This window comes from Macaca fascicularis, chromosome 8 (assembly GCF_037993035.2).
Source record: "Macaca fascicularis isolate 582-1 chromosome 8, T2T-MFA8v1.1".
Lineage (NCBI taxonomy): Eukaryota > Metazoa > Chordata > Mammalia > Primates > Cercopithecidae > Macaca > Macaca fascicularis.
The window spans coordinates 31,260,888-31,279,112 of record NC_088382.1 but is presented as its reverse complement, the minus strand read 5'-3'; the positions used below and the strand labels follow the sequence as shown (position 1 = coordinate 31,279,112).

At 42.2% G+C, this 18,225-nt stretch overlaps 2 protein-coding genes across 7 annotated transcripts in view; one reads left to right on the top strand and one right to left on the bottom strand.

The window, feature by feature from the left end:
• The window catches only part of ELP3 (elongator acetyltransferase complex subunit 3), a 104,317-nt gene extending 88,580 nt beyond the window's left edge, over nt 1-15,737 (bottom strand). Inside the window, exons 1-5 of one of the 3 annotated variants that reach the window (XM_005562939.5) lie at nt 15,504-15,737; nt 11,603-11,702; nt 9,223-9,361; nt 2,428-2,498; nt 1,233-1,296 (exon numbers count right to left, since the gene is read on the bottom strand). In XM_005562939.5, the coding sequence (XP_005562996.1) occupies nt 1,233-1,296; nt 2,428-2,498; nt 9,223-9,361; nt 11,603-11,679 (351 nt within the window). In that variant the 5' untranslated portion in view covers nt 11,680-11,702; nt 15,504-15,737. The remainder of the gene's footprint in view (nt 1-1,232; nt 1,297-2,427; nt 2,499-9,222; nt 9,362-11,602; nt 11,703-15,503) is intronic. The other 2 variants (XM_005562938.5, XM_074000571.1) reach the window with 2 other exon arrangements.
• Nucleotides 15,738-15,817: 80 nt separating this feature from the next.
• Nucleotides 15,818-18,225, top strand: part of NUGGC (nuclear GTPase, germinal center associated) — a 66,046-nt gene continuing 63,638 nt past the window's right edge. For 2 of the 4 annotated variants that reach the window (XM_074000566.1, XM_065519017.2), the window contains exons 1-2: nt 15,818-15,860; nt 16,693-16,828. The gene's annotated coding sequence lies outside the window, so the exon portion shown is untranslated. The remainder of the gene's footprint in view (nt 15,861-16,692; nt 16,829-18,225) is intronic. The other 2 variants (XM_074000567.1, XM_065519018.2) reach the window with 1 other exon arrangement.

Below are 18,225 nucleotides of genomic sequence, written 5' to 3'. Positions count from 1 at the left end.
GTCCCCACTCTAACCCTTTCTCTACATGGCCATCAAAATGATCTTTAAAAAAAACTAAACTGGATTGTATCATTCCCCTGCCTTAAATCCTAATAGTTTCTCATGACTCCTACACTAATATGGAAACTCTTTAACTTTGCTTACAAACCCCAGCTCATTTGCCTCCCAGCCTCATGCTTCCCTCACTCTCTGCACTGCACAACACCCCCATGTCTTTCCTTCCTTGGGTCTTATTCTAGTGATTTCTGTGCTAGAAATGCCCCTTCCACATATTCTTAGGACTAGCTCCTTGTCATTCAGACTCCGCTTCAATCTTACCTCCTCACAGAATCCCTTCCTAACCACCACAGCTAAACCATCTCAGCTGCCATCACCTTACTCGATTTTACATCTCTGCTTAGCGTTTTTTGAGTGCCTGATAGTTTTTCTTGTGTCTTTACTGTCTACCTTCCATTATTAGAATGCAAATTCCAGGCTGGGTGCAGTGGCTAATGCCTGTAATCCCAGCATTTTGGGAGGCCGAGGCGGGCGATCACTTGAGGTCAGCAGTTGGAGACCAGACTGGCCAACATGATGAAACCTTGTCTCTACTAAAAATACAAAAATTAGCTGGGCGTGGTGGTGCTTGCCTGCAGTCCCAGCTACTTGGGAGGCTGAGGCAGGAGAATCGCTTGAACCCAGGAGGTGGAAGTTGCAGTGAAGGAGATTGTGCTACTGCACTCCAGCCTGGGTAACAGAGCGAGACTCCATCTCAAAAAAAAGAAGAAAAAAACATGTAAATTCTGGAAGATAAAGGGACCCTCTCCATTTTCCACTGCTAAAGCAACAGTACAATGTAGTGGTGAGCAGCAGAGTTCGAAACCTGCTTGTCTCTTACTAATAGTGTGTCTCTGGGCCAGCTGTTTAAGCCCACTATGCCCTAGTTTACTGATTGGCAAACTGGGATAATGATAGCGTCTATCTTCAAAACACTGCAATAAGGTTTACAGTTACAAAGCACTTAGAACAGCGTTTGGGATAAGAAGTGCTTAGGTAAGTATTTCTCTAGTGGCTAGAACAATTTAGGACACTAGTAGACACTGGTAAATATTTGGTGAATGAACAGCTTTCATAATCAGAAAAAAAAGCAAAAACAAAAACAAAAAATTATCAGAAAGCCAGTACTGGTAAAACCATACTACAAGCAAAGCATGATGCAACACTTCATCAGGATGGCCTCAAAGTTACTGTACCTCATAGCCAGTGTAAGACTGGGTGGAATACTCAAAATCGGAATCAGGTCCACCAGGGCAGTATCTGCCAAAACAACAAAAGAATAAGAATGTCAGATGCAAAACTGAGTTCAACCAGCTAGTTCCAAGCATCTACCGTCTCCATAGAATCCTGATAACAAACGAGCTTCCTTTTCAAATCCTAACAGAAGAATCTACCTTTGCAGTATCTGTAAATAACGTTATTTTCTACCAACAAGTAAATAAGATAAATATGTAAAGGGACACTATTACACCCATTTTCAAAATACTACCGTTGTGGTTATTTCAGAGGTTTAAGCTTTTAGGGACAAATAACAGAAATGAAGTTTTCCTAAGTTTGAATCAATACTCAGTGTTCTCTTGGGAACCACACTCAAGAAAATCTTTCCTCCTTTTTATCTTCCTACCCAGAATCATGCAAACTTTTCTGCTAATTCTTTCCAATAGGTGAGTTTGAGAAATCTAAAGGTTACGTATAAGGATAATTTTTTATTTTGATACGTTTCTGATCCAAATTCATTTTAAATTTCTGACGTGGAATTTAGGCAGCTCATATTCCCATGTTTCATTTATGAGTTAAACAGAATGTGCTGTTTTGAGTTGCATATCCCAATGTCTACTATTTTGAGTTTCATAACCTACATTTTTAAAATTGTATATTGCAACAAATTAAAATATTCATATGTTCCAATTTTATTTATTTTGATATGCAGTCTCACTCTATCACCCAGGCTGGAGTACAGTGGTGTGATCTCGGCTCACTGCAACCTCCACCTCCCAGGTTCAAGGGATTCTCCTGCCTCAGCCTCCCAAGTAGCTGGGACTAGAAGCACATGCCACCATGCTCAGCTAAATTTTTGTATTTTTAGTAGAGATGGGGTCTCACGGTGCTGGCCAGGCTGGTCTTAAACTCCTGACCTCAGGTGATCCACCTGCCTCAGCCTCCCAAAGTGCTGGGACTGTAGGCGTGAGCCTCTGTGCCCGGCCCCATATATTCCAATTTTAAAGCACTAAAATATCTACCAATGGTTGCTTGTTTGAAAGGAGTAATCTATAAATCTATTAAGTCGAAGTTTTAAATATTACCAGCATGTACTGACTAAGGGCTCGAGGGGGCATACTTAGTTTAAATAAAACACACACACATACAATTTAACAAAATCACCATACTTACACACATATATTTCCTGTAAAACTGATGTGTGGACATCTGTGGGGTTTGCACATCACAGCCACAACAGCAATCTATAAAAGAAAGATGAATAAAAAAGCTATTATAGGATAATTAATACAAAACGCCACAGAGTGGTTATCCCTTGGAAGGAAGGAGAGGAATGCAACCAGAGAGTGGCAAGACCGGGCTTCAAAGGTATTGACGAGGCTGTATTTCTTAAGCTGGGCACTGGGTACAAGAGTGATCTCTATTTAATATTAATTATCTTTAAATTGTCCATATGTATTATATATGTGAATTTATATTCCATTTTACAATAAATTAAGTACAAAATAATTAATTGTTAAAGCCACAGTGATTCTTAGTCTTTCTCTCTCTGATTATCTTACTAAATAGCCTGTAAGAAAAAAATTACTTTATGCAATTCTATGAAGTTATATATAAACCTAACCTTTGTGACTCAAATGCCTCATGAACACACTGGATCTCAATATTTGCAGCAGGGACTATTAAACTAACAGCTTCATGTTTCAGGGTCTGGGTGTAAATAACTTCAGAGGGGTCTGACAGAGCCTCAGTGAGGTGAGGACAGGAGGCAGTGGCAGAGATGCGAGATTGGTTACATCCGGGGCACTTGGTCAAATCTAGCCATTTATGAAAGTGAATGCAAGCCAGGCTTCTCACTGTCAGAGAAGTAGCTACAAACATGGAAAGACAGAAAAGCAGAATGAACTCTATGGGCTGGGTGGAATTAAAGGTATTGTGGTCAATCAGAGTGTTCAACATATGGTAGACTAATAAATAAATACAAATGGAAATGTGTTACATATATATGTGTGCATATATGTATGCAGCTATACATATATATGTCCTTGCTTGATTCACTGAGAGTGTCTGGCGGCATAACACCCTAATAGCAGTAAGCACACCTAGTACTCAGGTCTTAGTTTCTAAATATTCTTCTCCACTAAAAGAAATCAGGGCTCCTTGGGGAAATGGCTGATTCCAGGGCTGGAACAAAGAAAGTCTAAGATGAGCCTGGGACATTTTTCTTTCCTTTCTTTTCTTTTTTTTTGGTGACAGAGTCTCACTCTGTTGTCCAGGCTGGAGTGCAAGGGCGCAATCTTGGCTCACTGCAACCTCCACCTCCTGGGTTCAAGCAATTCCCCTGCCTCAGTCTCCCAAGTAGCTGGGATAACAGGCATGTCCCACCATGCCTGGCTAATTTTTTGTATTTTTTTTAGTAGAGACAATTTTTGCCCTGTTGGCCAGACTGGTCGCGAACTCCTGACCTTAGGCGATCCACCCAGCTCAGCCTCCCAAAGTGCTGGGATTACAGGCGTGAGCCACCATGTCTGGCTGAGCCTGCAACATTTTATTGTGCCAGAAAGCTAGAAACTGCTCAAAGAATGATGAGGACATTTTAAAAAGACATAGAAATCACCTTGAAAAGGCTCTCACTGGTCAAGTCTGCAATAATTTGTGCATCAAAATAAATAGTAACAGACGACAACCCACCAAAGGAGGAAACCATTTATTCCTTCACACAAATAAAGGTGTGAACTGGGTATGTGATGAGGAACAAGATATTTACCTAGTTTCTAAGTATTTCTCCATACAGCACTTCTTCATACAAAGTGGGAAAAAATAATTTGACAGAGGGTAAGTCTGGTGGATAGCACCTTCATCAAAATAAGAAATGTCAGTGATAGGAAAGCTGAACCTAGGCACTACCGGATGGAAGATGATGAGAAGAACGCAGTGCCACTTCTGTGATGCACAGGCCGAAGACGCATAAGCTGAATCTCATGATGAGGAAACAGCTGATGAACCCACATTGAAGGACATGCTACAAAATAACTTGCCTGAAATCTTCAAAAGTGTTAAGGTAATGGAGTCCAAAAAAGACAAAGGAAATGTCCAGACTAAAGAGATATGACAATGAAAAGCAATAGGTGATTCTGAACTAGGTTCTGTGGGACGTTATGGAAACAGTTGGTGAAACTTATGTGAGGTCTGAGGCTTAGATGACAGTAATGTATCCAAGTTAACAACCATGGTGTTTCAAGGAAAACACAAACACGAACTCAAATACAAACTCAAAATGGGTTACAAACCTACTTGTCTATATTTAAAAGTTGTGCTCTAAGAAAGACAATGAAAAGCCACAGACTGCGAGAAAATATCTGCATAATAGGTACCTGATAAACCATTTCCAGCTAAAATATACAAAGAACTCTTGAAACCTAATAAAAAACACCCAATTAAGAACAGGGCAAAAGATGTGAATAGATATCTCACTAAAGAAGATATATAGCGGCAAATAAGTGTACGGAAAGATGCTCAATATCATGTCATTAGGGAATTACAAACTAAACAAAGAGATACCACTGTTCAACTGTGAGAATACCTAAAATCCAAAACACTGGCTGGGCACCACAATTCACACCTATAATCACAGCACTTTGGGAGACCAAGGTGGGAGGATCCCTTAAGCCCAGGAGTTCAAGACCATCCTAGGTAACATGGTGAAACCCTGTATCTACAAAAAAACTCACAAAAATTAGCTGGTGTGGTGGTGCATGCCTGTTGTCCCAGCTACTTGGGAGGCTGAGGTGGGAGGATAGCTTGAACCTGGGAGGTTGAGGCTGCAGTGAGCTGTGATCATGCCACCACACGCTAGCCTCAGTGACAGGACAAAACCCTGTCTCAAAATAAATTAATTAAATAAAATCCAAAACACTGACATCTTCAAGTGTTAGCAAGGATGTGGAGCATCACAGCGTTCATTCACGGCTGGTGGGAATGCAAAATGGTGCAGCCACACCGGAAGAGTTTGCAGTCTTTTACAAAGTGAAACACAGTCTTACTATATGATCTACCAGTTGCGCTTCTTGACAGTTACTCAAGTAAGCTGAAAATGCAGGCGGACACAAAAACCTTCACACAGCTTTGTTTAAAACTGCCAAAAATTGGAAGCAACCAAGATGTCTTTCAACAGGTGAATGAATAAGCAAATAGTGGTACATCCGTACAATGGAATATCATTCAGCAACTAAAAAGAAGGAATGACCTGCCAAGCCACAAAAAGACATGGCAGACTTAAACGCATATTGCTAAGTGGAAAGGCTGTATGATTCCAATTACTGTACATGAAACTCTGGAAAAAGTGAACTTTATTAAAGACAGTAAAACACTCAGTGGTAGTCAAGTTACGTCTGGAGCATGCAGAGGGAGAGGGACAAATAGGAGCTGGTTTTTTGTTTGTTTGTTTGTTTTTGAGACAGAATCTCACTCTGTCACCCAGGCTGGAGTGCAATGGCATGATCTCAGCTCACTGCAACCTCTGCCTCCTGGTTCAAACTATTCTCCTGCCTCAGCCTCCCAAGTAGCTGGGATTACAGGCGCCTGCCACCACGCCCGGCTAATTTTTGTGTTTTTAGTAAATATGGGGTTTCACCATGTTGGCCAGGCTGTTCTTGAACTCCTGACTTCAGCTGATCTGCCCACCTCAGCCTCCCTAAGTGCTAGGATTACAGTCATGAGCCACCGCGCCCGGCCACAAATAGGAGATTTTAGGGCAGTGAAACTATTTCATACGACACTGTAATAGTGGATACATGACATTATGCATTGGTGAAACCTACAGAATGTAGAACACCATGGGTATTCTAATGTAACTACAGGCTTTGGTTAATAATAGTGCAGCAATATTGGTTCATCAATTATAACAAATGTACCAAACAATGCAAGATATTAATAATAGGGAAACTGGAGTAGGTGTGAAGGCACTAGAGGAAGTATATAATTTTTTTTTCTCTGTAAACCTAAAACTACTGCATAAAATAAACAAAACATCATCAGAGAAACAGCAAGAATAAAGGCATTGAGGTGAGAATGGCAGTAGATAAGGAATGGCCACCAGCTGTGTGTTTCTGATACTTTCAATAGATCACTCTGTGACACTGTCAAAGATGAATTTCATGCAGGTAGGACAAAGTAGACAAGTAAGGAAATGACTGAAATAATCTAAACAAGAAATAATAAACGTCAAAGCATTCCTACCAGTGGCAGTAGGAAAGGAAAATGCATTTCACATTTTTTGGAAACTGAGTGCACAGTGGTACCATGAACTAACATGGACAGGAAAGGTGAATAAGCACGTTTGGTATTAGTTTGGGTTATGTTATACTTGAGGAGGTTCTTAGGCAGTCAAAAGACAGATACCTAACTGACAATCTGACAGGAGGCTGAAGTTCAGGGAATGGTTCATGCTGGGAGTCAGCATACAGTAACAGTAAAATCATCAAATGGATGAGGTTACCAAAGCATGTAAAGTACCAAACACAATGGGCCCAGGACAAATGAAAACACGAACTTTTAGAGGCAAGCACAACAAGGGTAGCCCTCAAAGAAAGGACAGAAATGATCAGAGATAGAAGGAAAAACAGAGAGGGTGGTATCACAGAAGCCTCGGTTTACCAGGCAGGCTGAAAGGTTGCTAAGTTTCTGTCTTCTTTAGTGGCAAGCCCACACATAATGCTTAACCCTAAAAAGTCGGCCAGGCACAGTGGCTCATGTCTGTAATCCCAGCACTTTGGGAGGCTGAGGCGGGCAGATCACCTGAAGTCAAGAGTTCGAGACCAGCCTGGCCAACATGGTGAAACCCTGTCTCTACTAAAAATACAAAAATCAGTTGGGCATTGTGGCACATGCCTGTAATCCCAGCTCCCTGGGAGGCTGAGGCACAAGAATCTCTTGAACCTGGGAGGTGGAGGTTGTAGTGAGCCAAGATTGTGCCACTGCACTCCATCCAGCCTGGGCGACAGAACAAGTCTCTGTCTCACGGAAAAAAAAGAAAGTCAAGACTTATCTATTATATAAAGAATGTTATTGGCTGGGCACGGTGGCTCAAGCCTGTAATCCCAGCACTTTGGGAGGCCGAGACGGGTGGATCACGAGGTCAGGAGATCGAGACCATCCTGGCGAACACGGTGAAACCCCGTCTCTACTAAAAAATACAAAAAACTAGCTGGGCGAAGTGGCGGGCGCCTGTAGTCCCAGCTACTCGGGAGGCTGAGGCAGGAGAATGGCATGAACCCGGGAGGCGGAGCTTGCAGTGAGCTGAGATCCGGCCACTGCACTCCAGCCTGGGCGACAGACCATGACTCTGTCTCAAAAAAAAAAAAAAAAAAAGAATGTTATTTTATTTAGGGATATGGAAGTTAATGCTAAAGAAATTGGCTAAGAGTTAAAAATGGTTGTTCTAGGGTAGAAAAAGGGAGGTGAGAGGGGCATGGACTATTAGTTTTTCTTAACAAGCTCTTTTTTTTTTTTTTTTTTGAGACGGAGTCTTGCTCTGTCACCCAGGCTGGAGCGCAGTGGCACAATCTCCGCTCACTGCAAGCTCCACCTCCCAGGTTCATGCCATTCTCCTGCCTCAGTCTCCAGAGTAGCTGGGACTACAGGCGCCCGCCACCACGCCCAGCTAATTGGTTTTTTTTTTTGTATTTTTAGTAAAGATGGGGTTTCATGTTAGCCAGGATGGTCTCGATCTGACCTCGTGATCCGCCCACCTCGGCCTCCCAAGGTGCTGGGATTACAAGCGTGAGCCACTGTGCCCGGTCAACAAACTTTTTACACTAGATGCAAACAAACGAAACAAAACAAAAACATTTAAGTACAAAGAAGAAGATATGAGGTTTGGTGGTACATTGTATGTTAAAGTCTTAGGGTTTAATTAGCCACAAACGTAACGTGATCCAGGAGACATGGTCACTAAGTCAACACAAGCTGCTTGGAATATAATATCCCAGTTCAAATAACAGAATGAACTTGTGGGATCATATCAGGAAAAATTTGGTTCTGGGGACCATATGTTAAGAGGGTCTTAATTCTATCAATTTCCACGCATGTATCTCACACTCATCTTTTTTCATCCTAGAGTCTCCCTCCTAACTCAAGTCCTTAACACTGTATACTGAGATCATACCAAGAGCTTCTAAACTAGTCTTTTTGTCTCCGAACTACCCTGCACGTTGTATCCAAATAAATTTTCTGAAAATCTGCTTTGTTCATATTACTCCCTTTTTCAAAACTTTTGTTTCCTATTATCTAGCTGCTTTGCCAGACATTTAAGATTTTTATAAGCTGATCCCAAACTACCTGTTCAATGCACAGTCCTACTCTCCTGAACTGTTAACGCCCTTCGGTCTGGCATACTCGCTATTCCCTGCGTGCACTACACCCTTCCTGTCATTCTCTACCTCTGTGCTTTAGCCCCTCTGTCCTAGATTCCATGATGCTTCGAGCCTGCTCTTCTCGGCTTATGGGTCAAGCAAGCTCTGCGCTTTCTACTGGGCCTTCCCCAGCCCCTTTTGCTGCAGGGACACCGCTGTCCTCTGGACTTCCACAGTACTCATAATGACCATATATAGAACTACTTTGCACCATTAACTGCCTTTCAAAAGTACCTTTCATAAGCATCAATTATACTGAAAGCTACCCGCTTAAGATGACCAACATTTATCCTATTGTGATTGTCACCAAGCCTGAATCCATACTTTTAAAGAAGTCAAAATGTCTTCTACTCCTTTAATCAAAATTATACTTTTCTCCTCTTTCTGCTCTCCTTGCATTCAGCACAGGTCTCCATTCCAGCACATATCCTAATATGGGGACTTCATTAGTCAGAATCCCCAACCTCCACCTCACTACACGGGTGTTACATGAGGCAGGGACTTCTGCCAGAACAGATACCCAGTGTGTCGACACTTCATGAGTAGAATCACTCACCCCACTGGCAGTTCTGATGGGTTTCGCCTTTAACTTGGGAATCAAGACCTTGTGATATTGAGGAGGGACGGCAGCAATGATATCCACCAGCCGGGGCTGGGCAGAAAGGCCATATTTGGCAGCTGTCTTGGTTTTCACCCTGAAAGTAAAGCATCTCACATTATCAAGATCACGGTATTTTAAGGACATGCTATCAAGAGGATGATCTATAAACAATATCATTAACAACTGTCACTCTCTAATCCCTTCATCATGTGACAAGAATAGTTTTAAGATCTGTGACTATCAGGGAAATAGAAGAACAAAATTCACGAGTGAATGACTACTTCCCACCCTCGAGTACCAGAAAGAAAACCAGGACCATGGAGGGAGGACGACAATGACACAATACAGATCTAGTTCAGAATAGTGCTGCAGCTTCAAATGACTATTCTGACTCCACCTTTCTCAACCTCAGCACTACTGATGTTTGGGACCACACAGTTCTTTGCTGTGGCAGGTGGCCAGTGAATTGAGGGATGTTCAGCAGCATCCTTGGCCTCTACGCATTACCAGCCTTCTTCCTGTCTTCCTGTTGTAACACTCAAAAATGTCCCTAGACATTGCCAAATGTCCTGAGGAGGAAATCACCCCTGGTTGACAACTACTGTCTTAGGCAAAACAATTTAAAAAAAAAAAAAAATCAAGGATGGCTACACAGAACCAAATAGGAAATAAAGTACATATTTTTGAAAGTTTAAAAAAACTTTTACCAGCTTTTCCTTGTGCCTGCTAGCCAAACTCTAACAGTCACCCTGTCTTCTAACTTTAATCCATCTAGAAATATCTGTGAAGTGCTCATATCATTGTCAACAAATACTGAGTACCTAACGTGTACAAGAGGTTGCCTGAATATTGAATACTTGGTATGTTCAAATGTGCAAGGCACAGTCCTTTCATGTTCTATGTTTACATGTTTGCAGCAGGCATGCCGAAAAAATTAATGTATAAATGATTAAAACATACGTCATAAAACACACACACATACCAACAATGAGTGTTTCCAGAATTCAGGGAATCTGATGTGTGCCGGGGAGATATTTATGGAAAATGAGCACAGAACAAAGAGTAGGTCTCAGTCAGTAAAGACACAAAGATGACATGGAGGGCAGAGAGGCTGATTTATGTGCAGATGCAAAAACAGGAATGCATATATTTTAAGAAATACAAGTAGACCAACTTGACAGAAAGCAGATTTTCAATGTAAAGGTACAGAAGTTTAAAAACTTGGAAAAGCAGGTTGAAGCCAGACTGAGAGACCTTCCAGTAATAGGCTGGTGATATCTGAGGAGGGGCGAGTTTTAAGGAAGATGGCAGCTTTAGCTTTAGATGTGCTAAATTAAAGAGAACAACAAATATATGTAAGATGTAGAAATGTTCACTAGAAATTAAAGATTTGTATAATCGGGGTATAACAAAAAAAGGAAGAAAAACTGCTAAAGACATGGTAGAAAAATCAGTAAAATATAATAACTGTATAGTCAGAAGAGGATAATTATTTACTTATTTATTCCTGTAGCAAATATTTACCAAGCATGAGGATTCAAGGAAGGGGTAAAATATTGCAGCATCTCAAGTATCAGAGAATAGCATCTCAAAAAAGGTCATTCCTGTACGTGGTGATTAGATGACCTAGGGTTGGGGAGAGAACCCTTTCATTCGGGAAGATCTACACAGAGCGAATATATATTATAGTTTTTTAAAAAAATAGATGCAGAGATGAAAGACAACTCTTATTTGAGACTGTAGGAAAGTCCAAGCTGAATATGATTATGGAGAGGAAGTGGATGAATGTGTCAAAGAGGTTCCACAGCAGGGGAGGGTTGGATTAGATCAGGGGCCCCAAAGCGAGGGTTTTCCTGACAGAAAGCTGCTGCTTCAGCTGAGACAGTAGGGAAGGAAAGTAGGATGTGCAGCAATGCAGCACAGAAGAACATGGGCTCTGGAGATGGCTGACCTAATTCCAAATCCTAGCTCTGCCAATTACTAGTTACTTACCCATGGACAAATTATTTAACCACTCTCTGGCTCAGATTACCCACCTGTCAAGTGTGGCTGATATCAGTACTCACAGAATTTTGAGAGGATTAACTGAGCTAATACATATAATGCACTAGCAACAGTGTCTGGAATACAGTAAGTGCCCAATAAATGTTAGAAGCTATTAGTATTCTTAAGCTGAGACAATTTTGCCATTAAGAAATGAATGACAAGGCAAGGCAGAAAGCTAAAATTCTCAACTGAAACAAAACTTGAGCTGGAAAACAAGTAGTACTAGATAATTTCATAAAAGAGATCTGCTACCTAAGAACAAGCTTGCTGTCTTTTTATATCCACTTACTTATTTAGATCGATGTCTTTCCCCTGCTCGTGGGCTTCAATCAGTTGTTTAATAACATCTCCTATAGTCAGCATCATCAGCTCAGCAGGGCTGAGATCTCCTGGAAAGTTAATATTCAACAATGTCAAAAATCGTATCATTCAATCAAGATTCTAAAATCTGATTTAGTAGCAGTTTTCCTTCCAAAACCATACAAATATGCCAAATGAATAGCTCAAATTCAGAAGATGCTAAACCTCTATTGTTTATGATTTGATCATATCTTTGGTATCTTTAATTTAAAACAAACCTGGCTTTATATAGATATGGGAAAAGCTCCCTTTAGAAGCACATACTCTATGAGATGATTACAAATAAATACAGGAAAGGATACAAGAAGGAGTAGAAACAATGTGAGGAGAAAGAACCTAATCACACACGAAAGGACCAAAGTAATTCTCTTCCCTTTATCTCCAGAGTTGTAATTACTAATATTTGCATAATACTTTAGCGTTCATAAAGAACATTTAGATGCGTGAATTCAGGTGATTCTCAGAACAGAGGCAGACAGAACAAGAATATGTGCCTATTACATAAAGATGCTATCAAGGAGTAAAGCTGAAACTCAAACCCAGGTATCTGCCTAAGAATCTTACTGCATTTCTAAAATATTGTCTGCCCACCATCATGAGCTTCTGGCAACTGGAGCTCCCGCTCTCATCCAAAGGCAACAGCAGAAGCTGACAGGTTCTTGTACGACTTCATCTACTCAAGCACAGTTCAAAAATTGGTTCAAGGATGGGCATATCTCTAAGCCAGGCCAATCTGAGCTCTTTTCTTCAAGGTAAAAAATGCCAGTCGTTTTCCAGGGACAAAAGTTGTGGGATATCACCTTGGAAGCTGTTGGCAAGCAAGCTTCTTGCCTGTAGAGCAGTGGTTCCCAACCTTTTTGATCAAAGGGAATGGTTTTGTGGAAGACAATTTTTCCACAGGCCAGGGGAGCAGGGTGGTTCTGGGATGATTCAAGCGTATTATACTTATTGTGCACTTTATTATTATTACTGCATTGTTATATATAATGAAATAATTATACAATTCACCATAATAAAGTCTATTCCCATAGAATCAGTGGGAACCCTGAGCTTGTTTTCCTGCAACTAGACAGTCCCATCTGGGGGTGATGGGAGACAGTGACAGATCATGAGGCATTAGATTCTTATAAGGAGCACACAACACAGATCCACTGCAGGCCCTGTTCACAACAGGGTTCAGGCTCCTTTGAGAATCTAATGCCACTGCTGATGTGACAGGAGGCAGAGCGTAGGCAGTAACGTGAGTGATGGGAAGTGGCTGCAAATACTGATGGAGCTTCACTTGTTCGCCTGCTGCTCACCTTCTTCTGTGTGGCTCAGCTCCTAACTGGCCACAAATTGGTACTGGTCCGCAGCCCAGGGGGTTGAGAACTCATATTGTAGAGAAAGCTAAAAGATAATGAAAAGTGTGGATGGAAGGCCCGGGCAGTTATGGAGGCCTCACATTTACTTTATCTCATTTGAACCCTTAGAATAACACGGAAGGTAGGTACTGTTATCCCATTTTATAGATGTGAAAAATGAGGCTAAGGCAAGTTAACAAGCCATCGTAAATAGCAGAGCCAAGACTCAAATCCAGCTCTTTTCACCACACCTTCCATGCTTTTTTTCACTGTAGCACACTGCATCTAATTTAATGAGGCAAGGCTAACATATACACAATTTTTGAGAGAAATAAAGTCCATCTATAATCAAAGGCTAAATGTTTTCCAAACCATGTAACTCAGCACTTTCAGAGTTCTACAAAGGTGCCTCAGGGGCCATGTAACAGAGGTGGTCATGGCAGAGGAAGGGAGAAGGGAAGAGAAAAATAAGGCAGGGGGGGAAAAAAAGAGGGGGTCTCTTTACTTTCACCACAGCAGCTCTGCTTTCAGCTGTTTATATATTGAGGTTCTGTAGAAGAATTTATTTGGAGGGTAAAAGGGGATCGGCCGATAAGAAGAGAAAAATATTTGGAAACCACTTGTATAGCTCTTGAGTGTATCAAGAACTGGAAGAGTAAATGAGTAGGAAAAGGCTTCATGGAGGAAATGGCACAGGGATCTTTAAAGATAGGGCAAGATTTGGACATGCAAAACAGAAGGCAATCCAGAACAAATAATGTCAGGCATAGGAATTATCTATCTTTATGTGAAAGAGCACAGTCTAACTAGAATCCACCTTTCTAACAGGGTTTAGTAAAGAACAGATTACAGGGGACCCTGGCCACTAGGCAAAGGCATTAAAATGGAATGCAGTAGACAGTGAAGAATTACATATTCTCAACTTTGGAAATAAAAAGATAAAAGTAATGTTTAAGGAAGGTAAGAATATGTATTGGTACAAAGAATGATTCAGAAAGTAAAAAAGAACACATATAATCTGGGTACTATGCAAATGGCTCTTGAAAGGCAACATTGTTTTAAAAAACCCACAAAATCTAAAACAGAATCCAGTCCCAATCCCTACTAGGTGTGTGGTAAAGTAAAAGATCGACCTTTTTTTTTTTTTTTTTTGAGACAGAGTCTTGCTTGGTCACCCAGGCTGAAGTGGGTGCGATCTCGGCTCACTGCAACCTCCACCTCCCAGGTTCAAGCGATTCTCCTGCCTCAGCCTCAGCCTCCCAAGTAGCTGGAATTACAGGCGCCTGCCATCACGCCCGGCTAATTTTTGTATTTTTAGTAGAGACGGGGTTTCACCATGTTGGCCAGGCTGGTCTCCAATTCCTGACCTCAAGTGATCCACCCGCCTTGGCCTCCCAAAGTGCTGGGATTACTGGCATGAGCCACAGCGCCTGGCCGAGATCAACTTTTGAGCGCCCATTTCCTTGTCTGTAAAATTAGGATAATACATCCAAATGTCACAAAACCATTCTAAGATTCACATAAATAATGTATATGAAAGCTAAAATACCATTCAAATATTAGTTAGTGATGAAGGTGGGTTAGGAGGTTGGCGGTCAAAATGTAGAGGAATAAACTATTTCAAGAGGTAATTTCTAAGTAAGAACCAACATGACTTGGTGACAGAAGACGCTAAAAGAATCCTGACAGATTGAGAAGGAGCAAGTTAGAGTGAGATAACAAATAATTTAGGGCATGCAAATATGACAAGACCCAAACGAAGGTAACTTGGACACTTAGAATTGTTGCTTGCAATAAAGAAAAATAGCAGTTAATGTCAAGAAGCATAGTGACTAACGATGTATTTATTTTTCATTTTATGTTTTTTGAGGTCATAGATACAGCCTGGCCAACCAGCTCCATACCTAAGTACAATTTTGGTCTGGGAAAGTTACTTAACTCTTTGAATCTCAGCTTCATCTGTGAAACGGAAATGATACCGACTTCAAAATACAGGCTCAATAAATGGTAGCTATTATTCTGACAACCATTACCATGATTAGACCAGCTGGTCAAACGAGTGTATAGAAATAGAACCTGTGAGAGAATATTTCAAATTTGAATCCGTTCTGTTGAAAAACCAAAGGTGGAATTGTTCCATGCTAACTCAGGAGGTAATAAAAATGAGAATAATTGCATGCACACCTGTTACACTGAATCCAAGAATAATTAAGGCTTTTTTTCATATCTTAACATAAGGCTTTAAAAGAAACTCTCAAACTAACACGTCAAATGTGTCGTGAAACAAATCTTAACAAATGAAAAGTCCCACAACCCGTTAAATCGACGTTAACTCCTCGGAGGACATATCTTGGAATAAAGGTTTCCCTGCCATTCAAACAAAAGACACCAAGTGACTGCCAAAGAGGAAAAGAGGAAAGGTAGGGTGCTTCCAAAAGCAAAACAGAAGAAACGGGAAGGCTCTGGGGCTGGAATGGAGAGACTGACCCTAGGTGGCGGGGCGACTGGACTGGGTAGCGGATTCTCGCGGGAGAAGTCTGGTTCAGCATTTGATTGCCTGGGCGTTCGCCCCTTTCGGACCACCCCTTTTCCCCATATCCTTCCCTTTCGCACCTTTCCGCTTCTGCCTCATTTCTGCGCCGCCGTAGCAGAGCCACCAGGTATAAAAATGCAGCCACAAACTCAGACCTCGGGGAAAGCTCACAGCCACAAAGCAACCCCGCCTGTCGTAAAATGTCGGTCAATGTATCGTAAAGCTCTTGCCGAAAAGCCGACGTGCAGAAAGCCACGCCCCGCCCCTTGTTGCAACTAGAGGGGTAGCTTGCGGCACCAGAGGCCTCTCAGGTGCGATCCTGACCCGGGTCTCAGGGATGGAGGATGGGAGCGTCTGAACAGAGTGGTATCTTGGGGTTAGAAAGGTCGACCTGGGCAGTACAAATGTAAGACAGAGCTCTTGGATAGAGGCTACGTCAGGAAGTCTAAGTAAAAGGGTGGAAGTGGGTAGTCTCTCATGAGGGGGAGTGGGAGCCCAGGGTCGTCACATCCGGGGCGGGGGAGGGGGTGGGAACGTGAATGGGCGAGACCACGGAGGAGGAACTTGGGGAAACTAACCGAGGGCCTGGAAGAGACCCGGCCGGAATCGAGTAACAATCCAAGGTGCAGGCTTTGGGACCACGTGGTCACCTTGGTCTTAGATGAATGGCACATATGATCGGTAACCATCATGAAAGCTGTGAATGTCTCTTGTGGAAGGAAAATAACATCTCGGGACCCTAAACTCTGCCAAAGAAAAAAGTTAAGCTTGGGGTCGGGCGCAGTGGCTCACGCCTGTAATACCAGCGCTATGCCCACCTCGGGAGGCCGAGGCCAGCAGATCACCTGAGGTCAGGCATTCAAGACCACCCTGGCCAACATGGTGAAACCGTGTCTCTACTAAAAGTACAAAAATTAGCCACGCGTGGTGGTGCGCGCCTGTAATCCCAGCTACTTGGGAGGCTGAGGCAGGAGAATCTCTTGAACCTAGAGGTGGAGGTTGCAGTGAGTGGAGATTGTGCTCTGTTGTCCAGTGCACTGCAGCCTGGACAGTGGAGTGAGACCCTGTCTCAACAACGATAACAAAAAGTTAAGTTTGGGAACTGAGTCACGCAAAAACTGCTTTTCTTCTGTTCCTAAACAGCTGCACAGGCAGAAGCCCACATATCTCCCCAGGTATCCTCCCAGAGGAGTTGTTCACAGGGAAATTCCTTGTGAGCGGCAAGAACTTCACCTTACAACAGTTCTGTTGAATTCAACCTTGACGTGTAAATTAACAGGTAGGGGACAAAGACAAGACTAGAAATCACCCTTTAGCCCACCCCAAGAAAAATGCATATTTGACTCCTTCCTCTATGTTTACTTTGTCTTCTGTAAAAGGCAGATTTACTGAGTGTGAAATGAATGCGTTATTGTTTCTCTTTCCCCTCCTGCCTGCTCTTTCCCCTTTATATATTGAAGTCCTCAAAACTCCCTTTGGAAAAACCACAGGCCACAGATTCCACCACAACTTATGTCTCTTTTTCCTGCGTGTGTCCTCAACCTTGGCAGAATAAACCTCCAGATTGAGACCTGTCTCAGACACTGGTTTACGTTCTCCAGAAAAACAGGCACAAAATTTTGCAAAATTTGGAGGCAGGACTTGGGATGTTTTCCTGAAATCCATCTATAATCTCCCTTGTCCATGGGCTGGAGATTAAGAACCTCTCCCGTTAATAAAGACAGGAACATATACCCTACTAGAATTGCATGTAGAGCATGTCTATTTGCTGCATTAAGAATAGACTGCGGGAGGGGGTTGGTGTAGAAGTGGGGAGATCAGGTGGGTGGCGGTTACCATAGCCAGGCCAATGATTCCCAAACTTTGCTGCAATTGGAATCACCTGGAGAACAGTGAAAAATCCCAGTGCCCAGATCCCATCCCACACCTATTAAATCAGAATATCAAGGGGTGGGAATCAGGCATTAGCACGTTTAAAAGATCCTGGGTTATTCCAACGTGCATCAACGTTTAGGAACCACTGAACGAGGCCAGAGATTATTGTGACTCAAATCGGGGTAGTCAGCAGTGAAAGTGGTGAGAAGTGTTCAGATTCTGAATATAATTTGAAGATTTCAACAAGACTTTCTGACAGATCAGATGTGGCATATGAAAGGCAGACAGCAACATCAAGTGTGACACCAAAGCTTTTGGACCAAGGGACTGGAACAATGTGGTTAGAATTAGCTGAAATGGAGAAGATTAGGTGGAGAGGTGTTTCAAGGGACTGGCGGGGATTGGTTTGAACCGGTTGTATTTTCTGATGACTAGTGAACAGGAAGACATGAAAGAGGTTGACACTGGATATCAGTCGAGAGCCATCAGCGTGTGAGCAAAATGGAAAGCTATGAAACAGGTGGCTGTGGAAAGGAAAGAGACCAACGATGAAGCCTTGGGGTATTTTATTATTAACAGGTTGAGGAGCAGGGGAATAACCAACGAAGGAGACTGAGGGGCACTTCCAGGAAGATGGGATGGAAACTAGGGCAGTGTTTATCTGAAAGCCAAGTGTAGGAAGTTTGTCAAACAGGAGGGGATGATCAACCAGGTCAAATGCTCCTGATGGCTCAAGGAAGATAAAGGTTGAAAATTGACCAGGATCATTGTGGACTTTGACAAGAACAGTTTTAATGGAAT